This window comes from Coenobita brevimanus, chromosome 54 (genome assembly GCF_032717465.1).
Source record: "Coenobita brevimanus isolate Jiangsu-jjx chromosome 54, ASM3271746v2, whole genome shotgun sequence".
Taxonomy (NCBI): domain Eukaryota; kingdom Metazoa; phylum Arthropoda; class Malacostraca; order Decapoda; family Coenobitidae; genus Coenobita; species Coenobita brevimanus.
This window is the reverse complement of record NC_137007.1, coordinates 26933347-26951163: the sequence shown is the minus strand read 5'-3', so window position 1 is coordinate 26951163 and position 17817 is coordinate 26933347. Positions and strand designations below refer to the sequence as shown.

Here is a 17817-nt window from a genome sequence, read left to right as displayed (position 1 = left end):
TGACGTCTATTTAATCTGTGTTCTTGCTCTCTCCAGATGATTTTATTCAGCTAAAGAGAGCTGACTTTATAAGCCCCTTACTACAGGGTGGCCTCCCAGACTGAATTAAATCGTCTGAAGATAGCAGGAAAAAAAAAATCAAGTTCAAGAGGGTTAAGGATCGCAGTACAATTGGCTTTTGCAGACTTCGTAACACATCTTTCTCAGCGATTATTTTGCAAATTACAATTCAGTATCCTGTCACATGTTACTGGTTGCAGTAATAAAACGATGCAGTAACACGCATGAGAATGCCGAGGTAGGCTACAATTTGTATAATAAATTGGTAAAAGAAATTCTGTTCATAACACGGTTCCAAGTCTTAACCCGCCCCGTCCCGTTGACATATGGGTACGTTGCAACATTTTGCATTTGCCAGTCCTGGCGATGTACTAGTACGTTTTGCAATTGCAAGGTCCCTAATTTGCACAATTTTCAATTTTCGCACGTGATTTTTCATACGTAAACACGGGACACCTTCCTCTATTCCTCTACAAGATGCCAAGCAGGGACAATGCCTTACACCTCATAACCTTCCCCCCCCATTGTCTCGGCAATTCACCTGTTACCAGTAACCTGGCCAATAAAGACATCAGGGCCAGAGTGATTCCCCAATCGATGACAATGTGGAGGACAAAGTTTACATAGCATTAGAGGAAGAAACAGTCAGAAATGATGATCAGGTAATGTGGCAAAAGAGGGTCAGGAATGGTGATGAGTTAGTGAGTGAAACAATGCTTATAATGCCTATATTACTGTTTGAAAACCAATATACTCTCGTACTACATATAAATTCGTACCAAATAAATAAATAAATACCGTTTATGAGTGGTGTGGAATAGTTATCCTCCCATAGAACTCGTTTTCTTTGCAGCCAGCCTGATAGAAAACCCTGTAAGGTAAGGAGGTATAAGGAGGTACTCCTACCTGTATCGAGTATTTTAAACCTCAGGTGAGCGATTTCTCTATGAATTTTCGATGTTTCTCACCAAAAGCGGAGGTTTTAGCCAAAAAAAAAAAAAAAAATCCAAAAATGCTCGGGACTGGGGGGTGTCGGAGGTGCGAAAGTGCTCGGGACTTGACGGGTTAAACAGCAAGGTGGATAGCAAGCCCCCGATTTTTGGCGATATTTTCTAAAGTCACGTGAAGACGGAATGTCTGTGGCCTCCTTACATCATTGCTGACAGCACTCTATAATGTGGCAAGCAGGCTAGTCAAATTAAAGAACTTGAGGTGTTCCATAAGTGAGCCTCGAACATTACTTTCGCGTCCTCGGTTTTAAGCAGACGGATTTTTATTGCCCACTTTAAGAAGTTGAAGCCTGTGTGTGTGTGTGTGTGTGTGTGTGTGTGTGTGTGTGTGTGTGTGTGTGTGTGTGTGTGCGTGTGTTCCCATTATATCTCATGAACGGCTTGAGCTATCAACAAAAAAACTTTCAGGGTATCAAGACGTGGCCAAAATCTTGGCCGAGTTCGAAAATGGGCACTCCGGGTCAAGGTCAAGGTCACCAAAACGGCCGCCATAGGTCACCTAGTTTTTATCGCCTGCCTTTAACACCATTATATCTCATGAACGGCTTAAGCTATCAACATAAAACCTTCAGGGTATGAAGATATGGCCAATATCTTGGACTTGTCCAATAGCATATTCTGGCGGGTGATTAGCCTTCGGCTCCCGAGTGCTTTTTCTTTCATTATACTTCTGCAGGGCGAACAGGAGACATGGGAAGTATGTGTATCCTCATCTCCTCGTTTCTCATAAAAAAAAGAAGTACAATATATATATATATATGATATATATATAAAATTATATATATTATATAATATAAATATATATATGGATGGGGTATATGTGCAGGAGTAGGTGAGAATGAGAGGGCAAAGGAAGGAGTATGTATAGTTGTGAGTAAAAGATGGAAGAAGAGCATAAGACAGTATGGATCAGTTGGGTCAAGGATTGTGTGGGTAAAGTTGAAAGTTGGAATACAAATGTGGGCGACTGTGTGTGTGTATGCGCCAACGCAAGATCGTGCTAGAAGAGTGAGAGAAGAGTTCTGGACAAATGTGGAAGTGTGCATGGAAAAGTTTGGAAGGAATGAGAGAGTGTTTTTGATCGGTGATATGAATGGTAAAGTTGGGAATGTGAAGGTGGATGGAATAGTTGGTGAGGGGTGTGCCTGCTGAGATAGATGAGAATGGGAGTGCGTTAGTGGACATTTGTGCTGGGAGGGGGTTGGTGATAGCCAATACCCTCTTCAGGCATAAAATGATCCACAGGTATACATGGCGAGTGATGAGAAGGGTGGGTGGTGAACTGAATGAAAGGAAGGCAATGATTGATTATGTGTGTGTGGATGAAAGGATGCGAAGATGTGTAATGGATGCAAGAGCTTATAGAGGTTGGGGGAGTGGACTTTCTGACCACTACTTGGTGGTGGCCAAAATTAGGATTCAAGAAAGATGGAGGAATAGAAGAAGGGAAAGACGAGAGGAAGGAGTAGTTGCAAGGAGAGTGGAAAGGTTACAAGAGGATGAGAAAAAGGCACAGTATACGAGAGAAGTGGTGGAACGATTGGGCAAATATGAATTGGAGCAGATGGGAGACGTGGAAGGTGTGTGTAGGATATTTACAGAAGAAATATGTGCAGCATGTGATGTGGTGTGTGGAAGGAAGAGAAGACGGAGGGGGGTGCAAGGAACAGCGTGGTGGACTGAAGAGGTGAGACAGGCTGTGGCACAAAAGAAGAAAGCATACAATGAATGGATGAGAAATAGGGGCGTGGAAGAAGCTGAGAGGCGGAAGAGAGAGTTATATGTAGAAAGAGAGAGGTGAAAAGTTTAGTAAGAGAGAGTAAGAAGAGAGTGGATGACCAATTTGGAAGGAATTTGAGTGTAAAGTGGAGGAACTGTAAGAAAATGTTCTGGAAAGAGGTGAAAAGAGTAAGACAGGGTGGAAGTGAAATTAGCAGGGGAGTGAAACATAAAAATGGTAGATTACTAGTGGAGAAGGGAGAAAAAGTGAGAAGATGGAGAGAACACTTTAAGGAATTGTTGAACATAGAGGATGGAAGTAATGCGAGTATAAGTGGCTGGGGAATGGCTGGGAGAAGGAGGAAGGTGAGAAGACAGGAAGTAGGATAGAAGTTGTGGAAGCAATGAAGAAAGTTAAATCGGGGAAAGCCCCAGGAATTGATGGAGTGTGTGGTGAAATGCTGAAGCATGGGGGAGAGATAATAGTCGAATGGATGTGGAAGATGTGCAGATTGGCCTGGGAGGAAGGTAGAGTCCCGGAGGATTGGAAGTCAGGTATAATTATTCCCTTGTACAAAGGAAAAGGGGAAAAAGAAGTGTGTGGTAATCATAGGGGCATTTGTCTTCTTAGTATAATAGGAAAAGTGTATGGTAGGATACTTATTGACAGAGTTAGAGAAAGAACAGAGAAATTAGTTGGAGAAGAACAGGGAGGCTTTAGGAAGGGAAGAGGTTGTGTAAATCAGATATTCATTCTTAGATCTTTAGTGGAGAAGTTTCTAGAGAAGGGAAAGAAGTTGTATGCGGCTTTCATGGATTTGGAGAAAGCATATGACAGGGTGGATAGACAAGGATTGTGGAAAGTGTTAAGAATATATGGAGTAGATGAGAAGTTGTTGAATGCTGTGAAGAGTATGTACGACGGTGCGAAGGCTGCAGTGCGTGTGGATGGTGAACTAAGTGAATTTTTCTCTTTGAAAGTTGGGTTGAAACAGGGATGTGTATGTCTCCATGGTTGTTCAATCTGTACATGGATGGGGTAATAAAAGAGGTACAAGGTAGGGTAGTGGATGTTGGAGTGGCCATGGTGAGAGAGGAAGTATTTGGAAACTCCCTGTACTGTTGTTTGCAGATGATACTGTGTTGTTGAGTGAAGACGAAGGGGAGCTGCAAGGCTTCGTGGATGAGTTTGGGAGAGTATGTAAGAAACGGAATCTAAAGGTGAATGTAGGGAAGAGTAAAGTGATGGTCTTTGAGAGGGGTGAATTCAGTGAATGTACAGCGAGGTTGGATGGTGAGGAATTGGAAAATGTGAGTACGTTAAAGTACTTGGGTAGTGTGATGAGCAAGGATGGAGGTTTGGAGGGTGAAGTGCTTGAATGGGTACAGCAGGGAAGAAAGGTTGCTGGTTCTTTGAAAGCAGTGATAAGAAACAGGGAAGTGAGCATGGAAGTGAAAAAGTTTCTACATGACAGTATTGTGATACTAACTCTAACGTATGGAAGTGAAGCTTGGACGTTGTTGGAAGGACACAAGTCAAGAGTGAGAGCAGTGGAAATGAGTTATTTAAGAGAAGCCTGTGGAGTCACATGGAGAGACAGGCTGATGAATGAGGATAAAAAGCAGCGCTGTGGTGTGGATGTGGATGTGATAGGAAGCGTTATGAGGAACACACTGAGGTGGTTTGGCCATGTGGAGAGAAAGGAGGGTGAAAGACTGACGAAGAGAGTGTATGTGAGTGAGGTGGAGGGGTGAAGAGGGAGGGGGAGGCCGAGGACGAGATGGAGGGATGGGGTGGAGAGGGAAATGAGAGAGGAGGGTGTGAGTTGGGAACAGGGCAGTGAAATGGCGGGGGACAGGGTGACTTGGAGGAGATTTGTTTGTGGCCACCCCAAACGGGATTGAGGCGTCTGGCAATATATATATATATATATATATATATATATATGTGTGTGTGTGTGTGTGTGTGTGTGTGTGTGTGTGTGTGTGTAAAACACGATCATTTTTTTATCTTAACAAGGATTTCTTTTTTGTAGGAGGAACAGGAGACATAAGAATGCTGGCCTTCCCCTTTCCTAATCATTCGTAAAGTTAAATAAGGAAATAAATACATAAGAAAATGAATGATATTTATGTGAGGCATCTGACTAAGTATATTATTGGATGTGATTACTACTGAAGATGGACATCATATTAACCACTTCGATACTGTGACGCCTTTTATAGCCTATTTCATTATTGCTGACACCAGACGATTTTGTTAAGCTGATGAGAGCCACTAGGTAGCCAACGGGAGTAAATCGAGGCTGTAGCTGAACATTCCAGGTCGAAAAGTTTATCTGAATGAAGTCGTCTAGAAATATCAAGAATATATAAATAGTTCACTAGACTGAAGAGATATTGGGGTCAAAGCCTCGCAAGTGGACCAGTGCCATCAAAACTGGGAATACGGAGGTGTCAGTAAGCCTCTAATTTTTTGACGATATCAAAGCAGTATCTACTTTCCTTTCACTATTTCTGAAAATTTTTGATTTGGTGAGGCTGACCCCCTAATAATCTTGGTTGGGAGATTGTATATAGTGGAAGACCTTGGGAGTAACCAGGCGAACTCACATGGAAAGTTTCATTCAACTCATTCTCTTATTTCTGATCGAATGTATTTTTGGAAGGGGGGACTAACCTGTCAAGATTCATTGGTGGGGGGTGACGTTCCCCGATTATCGCAATAGGGATGAGAGTCCACTGAACGACTCGTACAAAGATATCAATGCCATATCTGTCCTTATTTCACTATTTCGGGGAAATTTTTATTTGCCAAGGGGAATGAACCTCCCTAAGAACCATGGTTGGATAATTCTGTACGGTGGAAAACCTTCCCAGCAACCCGACGAACTCACCTGGGAAGTTTCATTTAGGTCCGTCAAATAGCCCAGGAGGAATTAAAGCACTTTTTTTTTCTTTTTTCTTTTTTTTGATGTGTCCGACTCTGGGCAAAGGCTCAGGGCCTATTTCTTTGGGGCAATGGGCTATCCCAAGGCCCAGTAGTCCTCCTACACCTCCACATGTCACCACTTCAGCGCTAACACCCACCGTCCATATTGAATACATGCTAGGGCTGTCTCATACAGGACTGGTGTACTGGTATTAGCGGGGGTACTTTTACGACATGTCGGCGGGTCATCTGTTAATCAGGAAAGTCTGCTTTTTAGGAAATTCAAATCCTTAAACTGTTCCCTTCCCCAGCCGGGATTCGATCCTAGGTCCATTAGGACTACAAGCCGCCTCACTACCGATTCTGCCACCGCCTCCTACATTAAGACATGCTGGATCTCGCACTAAGGCAAAGGGCGCATTGCCGAAAATGACAGTTATAAATCCTGCTTCGTAAGATGAAAAGTACATTATCGGGTTGAAGATTTAATGATAATCCCTCAGATCTCTTATAATTATAACCGTCGAGCAGACTTACACATACAGGGAATCTTAGAAATGACATTGCTTACCCTAGCTGTAAGTCATTCACTTTACTTGACCCAAATTTTCATCATTGTGCAGCCTGTTACCTGTTGCTCAGTGTCAAAACAAAACAATGCTTCGGCCTGGCATCTTTTCTAAGTTATATATATATATATATATATATATATATATATATATATATATATATATATATATATATATATATATATATATATATATATATATAAAATTCACATCTGACTCTGGCTCACCTAGAATCATGGTCTGTTCCTGAGCCATCAACATCTCCCTCTTCTCCAGGTACTCGGTGATGTTCATGGCTTCACTCCCTCCCAGACTCCAGATCAGCAGCAGCAGCACACAGCTCAGCAGGGACCAGCCTGGTGTTCTCCTCAGCTCGCCCTTCCCATCAGTGACACCCATATTAGCCTCAGCACTGGAACGACTCCCACACGCCATATCCCGCAAAACACGTCCGTACCGCTGAAACACAATAAGTAAATATATAAATAAATTACTTACCTTGATAAACAGACCCTTCATCCCAAACGTCACCTTTTTGTTTGTGGCATAAACTTTTTCGTCTCAATAAAGATCTTGCTTTTATGTGGATGTTTTCCTGTGGGCTTAGGACGAGCTACGGCAGGGGAATAGGTTGTTACATATATACCTCAACAGGTTGGTCTTCTCGTGTGTACGAATTTATATTAGCTTTCTCACTTTTCCTTTTTTTTTTTTTTTTTTTTTTGATATAAGGCACACATCTACGAAGAATTGTTCAGTAAGCCTATTTTACGTTCGTTTTGGGGCTTACTTTCAAAAGTTAATTTACCATCGTCTACTGTTTTTACAATTACTTAGTTCATCAGTTTTTACCCTCTTGATCCGTTCCTTCTCTTGAAATTTAGTATTTATGACCTAGTGAATATATGATTGAATTTATGATTAACCAGTTGGCAAAGTATTTTATATAATGCTTAAACTAGGTTATTCTTTTAGCCTGATGATGCCACTGTGACTAACGAAACATTCCAGAATAATGGGAACTCCCGTTGCCAAGTGTGTGTATTGCTGCCCTGTACAATCGCGGAAAATCTTTTTTTTTTTCCTTTTCTTTTCTTTTTCTTTTTTTTGCCTATCGACCATTGGGGCCAAAGCCCCTGGTCATTAAGGCCGTGTATATATATATATATATATATATATATATATATATATATATATATATATATATGTACAGTATATATGAACATACACATACACACACACACACACACACACACACACTTCCATGCATATTGTATACAGACATACTTTCATGCACACGTACATATATAAAATGATTTTTACTTTATTTTTTTTTTGTATTTTCATTTTTTTTTGTAATTTTTTCTTGGTTTTATATTTTTTATTCCTTATATTACTTATAAAGAAAAACCTAATCTAATGACGCTAAAACGAATCACCTAACAGACAAATCGCTAACCTATACTAAATCCAAAAAAAAGACAAATAGCCAGACCTACATTAAGGGTAAAAATTCCTCGACTAACAGAACACCATCGACTGCAGATATGTAATCCCTTGCTACATTACATACCTGCATTCATCACCTGGTGACTGTCAGTCAAGGCACAACCTAATATAGGGGACATCAATATATGAAAGAGAACCAGACGAGTCAGGAACATTTCCATATACGTCAGCTGTCGGCCCTAATTAGCATAATCTGAACAACATGGTATAATGTATTTACATAATTTGTACAAAAAGTGAAGGACCTCGCCCAACAGACCACCATCGACTGCAAGTGCCCAATACCTTTCTATTGCACACTTGCACTCATCAGCTGGTGACTGTCAGGCGAGGAACGGGATTTAATGTAGGGGACATCAATTTTAGAAATAGATCAGTGGGAAGGCGGAACTACTTCAAATATATCAACTGTCAACCCTAATTAATAGTATAATATATACATATTTACCGTCGATAAAAACCATAACCATACAGTAAAAAAGTCACATCACCCTCATCAGTCCGGTCTCTCTCCAGAAAGCCATTAACTTATCAGTCATAACAATGTCCCCATCACCTAAGATGGTGGAAAGGGTGAAGGGGACGTCTGCTGCGCCGCAGTAATTTATACGTGAAACGCGTTCACGAATAAATCGCCGATAGCGCAGGATGATATGACTGATAGATAACACCGCATCACAGATGTCAGTGCGGTGGGAATCGTCTTTCCATGTAAGGTTTCATGTGCGTTAGGATGGTGGCATTAAGCCGCAAACGAGCCAACATTTTTTCTTCCAGGCGACTGGGACGGCTGGCAGTGGCCCAGTCGCCCAGGTACGCCTTACATGTTGGAATATTTAGTCTGGTCCACTGACCTTGCCACAGAAGATTTATTGATTTCTTTCCGAGAGAAAGACTCGATCGTAAATCACGAGGAACGTCCCAAGTCTCCTCGAGCTTTACAGCCGACTTTGCAAGTAAGTCAGCCTGCTCATTGCCGTAAATACGACAATGACCAGTGCCCGTATTAATAAAAACTCCTAGGAGTAAAAGTTCCTCTCAAAGTGAAATTTGGCTCCTAATTTCTGGAACTACTCCTAAAAGTTACTTTCAACTCCTAAGTTTACTCGTAAAATCGCTAAAAAATAAAAGTCCTCCACAAGGACTTTTAAGGAGTTAGGAGGGCTTTTAGTGACAGTAATCACAGTAGCTGCGTCCCTCAAACACCAAGAGACAAGACATCATAGACCATGGCTGACCGACACCATCCACCACGCAGAAATTTTCGAGCTCGGAAGGATGCATTCATGGAATATGATGATCAAGAACTTGTAAGAAGGTACCGTTTCGATCGTGAGAGCATTCTGTTTATTACTGATTTAGTAAGAGATGTACTGGAAAGGCCCACACATCGAAACCATCCTCTCACATCCGAGATGAAAGTGTTGATACTATTTAGGTACCTTGCAACTGGAAAAATGCAGCAGTATAATTGTGATGACTTTGGACCATCGCAGCTATCGGTGAGCAATGTGATAACGGAAACACTCTATGCTCTAACTGCTCCACACATTGTTAAGAGGTTTGTGAAGGTCCCTCGTACACTCTCTCCGTCCAGTTTCTCTTTCTCCTGAATTTATCTGCAGCCTTGGAATCTTGAAATTGTGCCATTGTTGACGGTCATTGTACCATGTACAGACGATGCCCCGATGGTAGCAGGTACGAGCAGCTGACCACACGATGTGTTTACATTTTATCCATTTTATCGACATTCGTAAAGAATCATAATATATGATCAAATAGATGTTGTTTCTATATATATAGAAACTAGTTTTTCATTTTTAACTACATACTGATACTCTAAGGTTTTGTAATGGTATTTTTTTTAAATATATTAAGCAGAGATTCTTTGTGTTGGTAACACTTCATGGTAGGAGCGAAATTACTACTACGAATCCTCCTAGGAGGAACTTTTAGGAGCAACTCTCAGCTACAACCACTTTTAGTAGCAATTTTGGGAGTACTCCTAGAAGTTTTATTAATACAGACCCAGGCACCCAGATCAGTGTGAATGACTGAATGACTTATTGCATGAATGCAGTTTATTAACAATGCGGCCCTGGATCTGATTAGAATCCGTTGTGCAAGAAGCAATCGCCTGAAGGGCTGATTTCGAGTCTGAAAATATGACAAAGGAGTCATGCCAAATTGAGAGCATAGTCTATGGCTTTGTCAGTAGCAAAAAGTTCAGAGGTAAACACAGATGTATGAGTTGGCAGCCGATACCTGAGGGCACATTCGGTCGACCACACACATTCACTTGACTTGGAACCTCAAGTGACGAACAATGATGTTACGAAACAAGTAGTGGACCTCCGCCTCCAGCGCCTTGGCCTTTGGTGCTGGGAGCCATGATACATCTATGGTAAAGCTAGGTGGCCTCCAAGGCGCTATATTTTTTACACCAACTTGTCACAGTCACTGGGGTCCACACCAAGTTCCTGAGTCAGTAAGTGGAGGCGAATGGCAAGTGGCTGACGCACCCCCAGCATAAGATGGTGGTATTGACACAGGGGGGTACAGGCCACATTGCCGATATTACTTTTCCTTGCTGTTTGTATGCCATAGGATAAGGCCAGATGGTTTCGGCAAATACGGAGGGGAGGCACATTCGCCTCCACTTCCATACAAGGTACACGAGTACACCGGATGGCTCCAAGACACATTCACAAACATTTATTTTGCAACACATCCAACTTATTCAACGTGGCATCAGATGCCGAGCCATACACCTGTGCGCCAAACTCTAGGTTCGATCGAATGAGGGACTTACACAACATTAATATAGATTTTATGTCGGCACCCCATGTAGTACTGCTAGGTACTTGAGGACATTTAATGGTTTTTTGCAACGAGCAAGCAAGTTATTAACGTAAAGTTTAAAATTTAATCTGCTATCAAAGTGGGGGCCCCAAAACTTTACAGAATTTTGAAATGGTACTGCTTGATTATCCCAAAATAAAAGCAAATCAGGAACGTTACTAGTAAAAACAGCAGCACACTTTGGGACGGAAAACTTAAATCCCCACTGCAAGGCCCATTGGTGGACGGAGTCAAGGGCTGCTTGAATCCGCCCAGCCGAAAATTGTGCATTATGGGAGGAGTGCCATATTGCACAATCGTCAGCATAGAGTGAGTATTTAAGATTCCTGGGGATGGGAGCTGATGACAGGATATCATTGATCATAATACTAAATAAGGTGGGACTAAGCACACTTCCTGTGGCACCCCGTTTTCCTGGATAAATATATCCGATGTTATGTTACAGGGCAATATGACAGAGAAAGTCCTGTCCCTTAAGAAATTTGAAATAAAAATAGGCAGATTTCCTTCTTTTTTTTTTTTTATGAGAGGAAGAAGGAACCAAAGGCCATGAGCCTGCAGTAACAGTTCCCTCCAAGAGAAAAACAAAATACAATAGAGAGCCAAATTCAAGATCCGATCATTTTGAGGTGTCTGGACACACTGCGTTTGAAAGACTGGAGATCATAGGCAGCAGGAAATACAGACAGAGGGAGACAGTTCCAGAGCTGACCTGTTGCATAAATGAAAGACTGGGAGTAACGGTTAACTCTTGCATTAGAGAGTTGGACAGAAAAGGGATGAGAGTTTGCTGCCAGACGGGTGCTACGCGCCCGTCGTATAGGTGGAGGAATGCAAGCAGACAGTTCAGAGGAGCAGTGACCATTAAAGTAGCGATAGAAAAGAGATAAAGATGCAACAGTGCGGCGAAGAGACAGAGGTTGAAGGGAGTCAGTAAGAGGAGGAGAGTTAATGAGACGAAAAGCCTTTGACTCCACCCTATTGAGAAGAGCTGTATGTGGGGAGCCTCCCCACACATGAGAGTTGTACTCCACACAGGGGCGGATAAAACCCCTGTATAGAGTCAACAATTGTGCAGGGGTAAAGAAAGAGCGGAGTCGACTTAGCACACCCAATCTCTTGGAAGCAGATTTTACAAGAGATGTAATATGATCTTTCCAAGATAAGTCCTGAGTAAATGAAACCCCAAGCATGTTCAAGGATGATGCAGGATTAAGCTGAATATTATTAAACATTAGTGGGTATACCTGTGGAAGATTTTGTCGGGTTGATAGATGTAAGAACTGAGTCTTAGATGCATTAAAGACAACCATATTATTTTTACCCCAGTCAGAGATACGGGCCAAGTCAGACATTAGGTGTGCCATAGCCTCATCCCTTGTTTGTTGAAGTAACTGTTGAGATGGGCGTTGCAGGAGCCGAATGGAAAGGTGAAGGGTGGAGTCATCAGCGTATGAGTGGATAAGGTTAGATGTACAGCTTAGAAGATCATTGATGAATAAAAGGAAGAGAGTTGGTGATAGGACAGAGCCCTGAGGAACACCACTGTTGATAGATCTAGGAGAAGAACGATGGCCGTCTACAACAGCGGCTATAGAACGACCAGAAAGGAAGCTAGCGATGAAGGCACAGATAAAAGGATAGAAACCGTAGGAGGTCAGTTTGGAAATTAAAGATTTATGCCAGACTCGATCGAAAGCCTTTGAGATGTCAAGTGCAATGGCAAAGCTTTCGCCAAAGTCCCGAAAGGAGGATGACCAGGAGTCTGAAAGGTAGGTGAGAAGATCGCCAGTGGAGCGTCCCTGATGGAACCCATACTGACGATCAGAAAGAAGGTTGTGATAGGAAAGATGCCTTAAAATTTTTCTATTAAGAATTGACTCGAAAACTTTTGAAATACAGGACGTTAAAGCAATTGGACGATAGTTGGAGGGTTGGGAGTGGTCACCCTTCTTTGGGACTGGCTGAATGAGAGCAAACTTCCAGCAAGAAGGAAAGGTGCAAGTTGACAGACAAAGGCGAAAGAGTTTGCCTAGGCAGGGTGTAAGCACAGAAGCACAGTTCTTGAGAACAACAGGAGGGACCCCATCAGGCCCATATGCCTTGTTAGTACTGAGGCCAGTGATGGCAGAAAATACATCAACTGAAGAAATTTTAATGTCAGCCATGAGGAAGTCAGAGGGGGGAAGTGATGGAGGAACAGCACCGGAATCGTCTAAAGTGGAATTGGAGGAGAAAGTCTGTGTGAAGAGATCTGCTTTATCAGTAGAAGAAATAGCTACAGAACCATCAGAGTAGAAAAGAGGAGGGAAGGATGATGAGGTAAAGTTGTTAGAAAGATTTTTGACAAGGTGCCAGCAGGAGCGGGAAGAATTCGAGTCGGAGAGTTGAGAGCATTTAGTATGGATGAAATTATTTTTAGTAGAGCGAAGAACAGACTTAGCACGATTGCGGGCAGAAACGTAAAGATGATGTGATTTAGGGGTGGGTTGGCTCCAGTACCTTTTGTAGGCCTTCTCCTTGTTGCGGACAGCATTAGAACAAGCGTGATTAAACCAAGGCTTTCTTGCGTTAGTCAAAGGATATGAGAAAGGAATGTATGCTTCCATGCCCGAGAGAATAACCTCCGTAATGCGCAAGGCACACTCAGATGGCTCAAGGCCATGGAAGCAATAATCATTCCAGGGAAAATCAAAGAAGTACTGCCTGAGGGCCTCCCAGTCCGTGGCTCCAAAATGCCACAGACGACGTTTCCCTGGAGGGTCCACAGGCCGTACCAGAGTGATAGGACAGGTTAAGGTAATAAGGTTGTGATCGGAGGAGCCCAACGGAGAGAAAAGATTAACAGAGTAAGCAGAAGGATTAGTTGTGAGGAAGAGGTCAAGTATGTTGGAGCTCTCTCCAAGGCGGTCAGGGATACGGGTAGGGTGCTGTACAAGCTGCTCTAGGTCATTAAGGATAGAAAAGATGTAGGCTTGTTCACCAGGTGGATCAGTGAAAGGAGAGGAGAGCCAAAGGTGGTGGTGAACATTGAAATCTCCAAGAATGGAGATTTCAGAGAAAGGAGAAATGGATAGAATGTGTTCCATCGTAGAAGTAAGATAGTCGAAGAATTTTTGATAGTCAGTAGAATTAGGGGATAAGTAAACAGCACAGATATATTTAGTCAGAGAATGACAGGAAAGCCAAAGCCAGAGTGTGGAGAATTCAGAAGAATCAAGTTCAGGAACACAAGAGCAAGATAAGTCGTTGCGTATGTATACACAACAGCCACCTTTGGCTTTGAAATGAGTATAGAGAAAGTAGGAGGATACAGAAAAGGGTTTGCTGTCAGTTGCCTCAGAGAGCTGAGTCTCCGTTAGAAAAAGAAGGTGAGGTTTAGAGGAGGAGAGGTGGTGCTCAACAGAGCGAAAGTTAGAGGAAAGGCCGCGAATGTTGCAGAAATGAAGAAGAAGAGAGTCAGACAGTGGTTCCAGGCACCTCGAGTCGTCATCGGGAGAGGGGCGGATGGTGGGGGCATTTATGGTCCCCCCCCCTGGGGACTCCGAGGCTTGATGAATCGACGCCATTTTTGGTGAATTTTGAATAGGAAGTGTAGTGTGTACTGTGCATGTAGTTTGGTGAAGATAGTTAGAGAAATTTGTACTGGAGAGCATGCTGGCCTACTCTCTGTGTAACTGAGACACTGAAAAAGTTCAGCAAAGGGGGATGGTCAGGAACTAGTCCTGAGGGCTGATGAAATGGGAGCTCCAGCACTCCCTGTCATCAGCTTTCCATCCACCTCGGGAGTACTGCCCTGCTCAACTGGTGCTACAGTCTACTCTTAAACCACAAGCATTGAGCTTCATCAGTATACCGTGTCACCATGTCATGTCATAGGCTTTATGGATGTCCAAGAACACCCCTATCATGAATTCTTTATTGGCAAATGCCTCTGAAACACAATGCTCCAAATTCATTAAATGATCTAGTGAACTTCTGTATTGACGGAAGCCACATTGTTGATCATTTAACAAATTTTTCGACTCTAAAACAAAAAGAAGCCTATTATTAACCATACGTTCCATGACCTTACACAGGCAAGAAGTCAACACAATAGGATGAAATGAAGTGGGATTCATAAGACGACCAGCCTCTTTGGGTATCGGTATGACGTGCGGAAAGTGCCATGAGTTTGGGAATGTTTGAGACGCCCAAATCTCATTGTATAATGCTAACATCTTAATCAGGTTGTCCTGATTAAGATGCTGGATCATACCGTATGTGATGGTGTCTGGTCCAGGGCTGGTGTCTTTATTGGATTTAAGGGCAAGAAGCAGTTCATCTAACGTAAACTCTTGGTTGTACAGGAAGTCTACATCTTCGGTGGCAAAGTCTATTATCTGTAGCTCAGCCGTGCGTTGATGATCTTGGAAATGCTGGTCGTAATTGGCTGAGTTACTTACATGAGAAAAACTCCTGGCAAGGACGTTAGCAACGTCCACGGGATCGTCAGAGATGGTGTTGTTCACCTGCAGGGTGATCACAGGGATATTTGGGTGTTTATTATTCAATATTTTAATAGTGCACCAGACTTTTACTTAATGGTGTAGTACGAGTCACTGTGGACACAAAGGACTGCCAGGAGTCAAGTTTCGCCCTTCTTATTAATCTCCTTGCCTCAGCCTGTGCTTGTTTGCAGGCAATAAAATGTTCCTCAGTGGACTGACTATCGAAAATCCTGTATCTCTTATTGCATTTCCTTATTGCTTGTCGGCAGTCCGGCGTCCACCAACGTGCTCTATGCTTCGAGTGAACTGTAGAAGTCTTGGGAATAGCGGCCTCAGCTGCGTGTATTATGGAATTAGTTACATTTTCGACCTTAAAATCTATGGTCTCCCCAGATATATCTAAACTGGCGATCCTTGAGAAGGATCCCCAATCTGCTTTCTTATAGTTAAATTTAGGGGGTAGAGGCTCCAAAACAATGTCGAGTGTATAAGAAAGATAGATAGGTAAATGATCACTTCCCAAGGAGTCGTCATATGGGTCCCATGAGAAATCTTGATGTATACCAGGAGAGGCCAGAGATAAGTCAATAGCTGAAAAGTTACTAGTACGATCATCTACACGAGTCGCTGAGAGGTTGGACTGTAGTATTGGGTCGGCTACTTGCTCCCCACAACCATCGATCCTCAAGCTGCCCCACTGATAGTGATGGGCATTAAAATCGCCCAACACTAACTTATTCCCAGGAAGATGTTCAAATAGTGAATTCAAAGCATCACTATCAATAAGGCCATGTGGAGGACAATACAGAGAGCAAATAGACAGATACGTGTTATTAAATTTTACTCTGCACACGACAGCTTCCAGAGTAGAATTTAGAATCACTTCCGATTGTGGGTGTGATTTGTGTGTGTATATGGCAACTCTGTGACCTTCATATCTTCTATACGAGTGGTAGTGTTTGAACTGTGGAGGATCAGGGTGATCCACCAAGCACGTCTCCTGTAAACAAATTACGTCTGGCCTGTGTATGGAAAGTAAGATTGCTATATTATATAGTTTATTCCCAACACCCCTACAATTCCACTGTAACACAGTGAATGCGACGGTTTAATATTTACGAGGGGGGCCCGTGTGCTTAGCTTTTTTTATGCCCCCCGCGACCAGGCGAATGGCTACCAGGGGACCTTTCCCGGTGCTTGCTGACGGAAACCTCCATATTTTCGTCAACAACAAAGCTCCCAGACTCCACCGAGGAAGAGCTACCCTTTCTCTCCCCCACTGGACCAGAAGCAGGAAGGACATGAGGACGTGACTGTTTCATGAGGGTGGTCAAATTTATCTTATCTGACTTGTCAGACTTCGGCTTTGGCCGCATCAACTGCAAAGAAGCAGTGGCAGCCTGAGAATATGATGTAGCGACAGGGACGCCCGTAATAGAGTTGGAGCGTACAGGAGGGCGAGATTGAGAGGTAGGGTGTGGGGCATGAGGAGGGAAAGTAAGGTCAGTCTCCACAGTGCACATCATGGGATGGGACACAACCGCCGATGCATAGGAGACATTTGGCTTGGGAGTTGCATGCAACTCCTTCACCTTCCTCCTAGCCCTCTGTTGCTTTCACTGTGAAGACTTCTTTCTCCTCCTTCCACTTGGGACAAACCTTCGAGGAAGTGGAGTGAGCATCCTTGCAGTGAAAGCAGCACTCAGTCTCGGACGTACAGTTGTCAGCAGAGTGACCTACAGCTGCGCACTTGCCACACACGAAGTTGGAAGCCCGACAGGTCTTTCCGTGATGTCCATAAAGCTGACATTTTCCACAACGAAGGGGATTGGGAATGTATGGTCTCACATTGATAATTTCCTATCCTACTTTCACATTAGTAGGAAGAGATACTTTTCCAAAAGTCAAGATTACTGTGGCTGTCCTCGTCCTTTTGCCTTCCTGGAAACAAGTTATAAAATGGGCATCAATGACATCTTGCTGAGCAAGTTCACGGATGATGTCATCCTCTTCCATAACCATGAGGTCCCTGCAGGTGATAACACCTTTGCAGGAATTCATGGAATAAGGGATCCTCGACTCAACATTATAACAATGGAATTTGATCAGCTTCATCAAATCCTTAACCTGGGACGAGTTTGCAGTCTTTCCTAGATCTCCGCTAGCAAGTTTTTTCACCTGTTCTACTTCTCCTGCACATCCATCATTCACCTTCTTGATAATGAAGGGATTGAGGCTGGAGAGGGAAGTAGAACCAACCGCGTGCAGTAAAACAAAACAGGCGTTTTTCACGTCAATGTCTAGAGGAGGGTGTGTCCGAGGCCGTTCAGTCTGGGAACTGTCTGTCCGTTGAACAGTTGAGTCGTCAGGACCACCTCCCCCTCTGAAAGGGGGGGAGACAGTAGGGGCGTCCTCCATAGCAATGGAAGTGGGAAGAAGGAGAAGAAACAAACAAGGGACAAACAACCCGGGGCAAAACACCTAAGCCTGAGGTTGCCCTCTCAAACCACTCCAGGGAGGCCCAACCGTGTTTATTCACGCCCCAGAGCGATCAGTGGGGGGGACCCTCCGTGGGCGAGTAAGCAAAGGTAAACTCAGTATAATGGCACAAACATCTACTGTACCTAGCTAGAGGGAGGGGTGGAAAATGAGCAACTAGCTATCCT

General features: G+C 43.2%; 1 protein-coding gene across 1 annotated transcript in view; it reads right to left on the bottom strand.

The window, feature by feature from the left end:
* LOC145401060 (adenosine deaminase 2-like) overlaps positions 1 to 17817 on the bottom strand; it is a 121474-nt gene that overhangs the window by 82809 nt on the left and 20848 nt on the right. The window contains exon 2 of the mRNA XM_080273431.1: positions 6518 to 6749. Within this exon, the coding sequence (XP_080129557.1) occupies positions 6518 to 6749 (232 nt within the window). The remainder of the gene's footprint in view (positions 1 to 6517; positions 6750 to 17817) is intronic.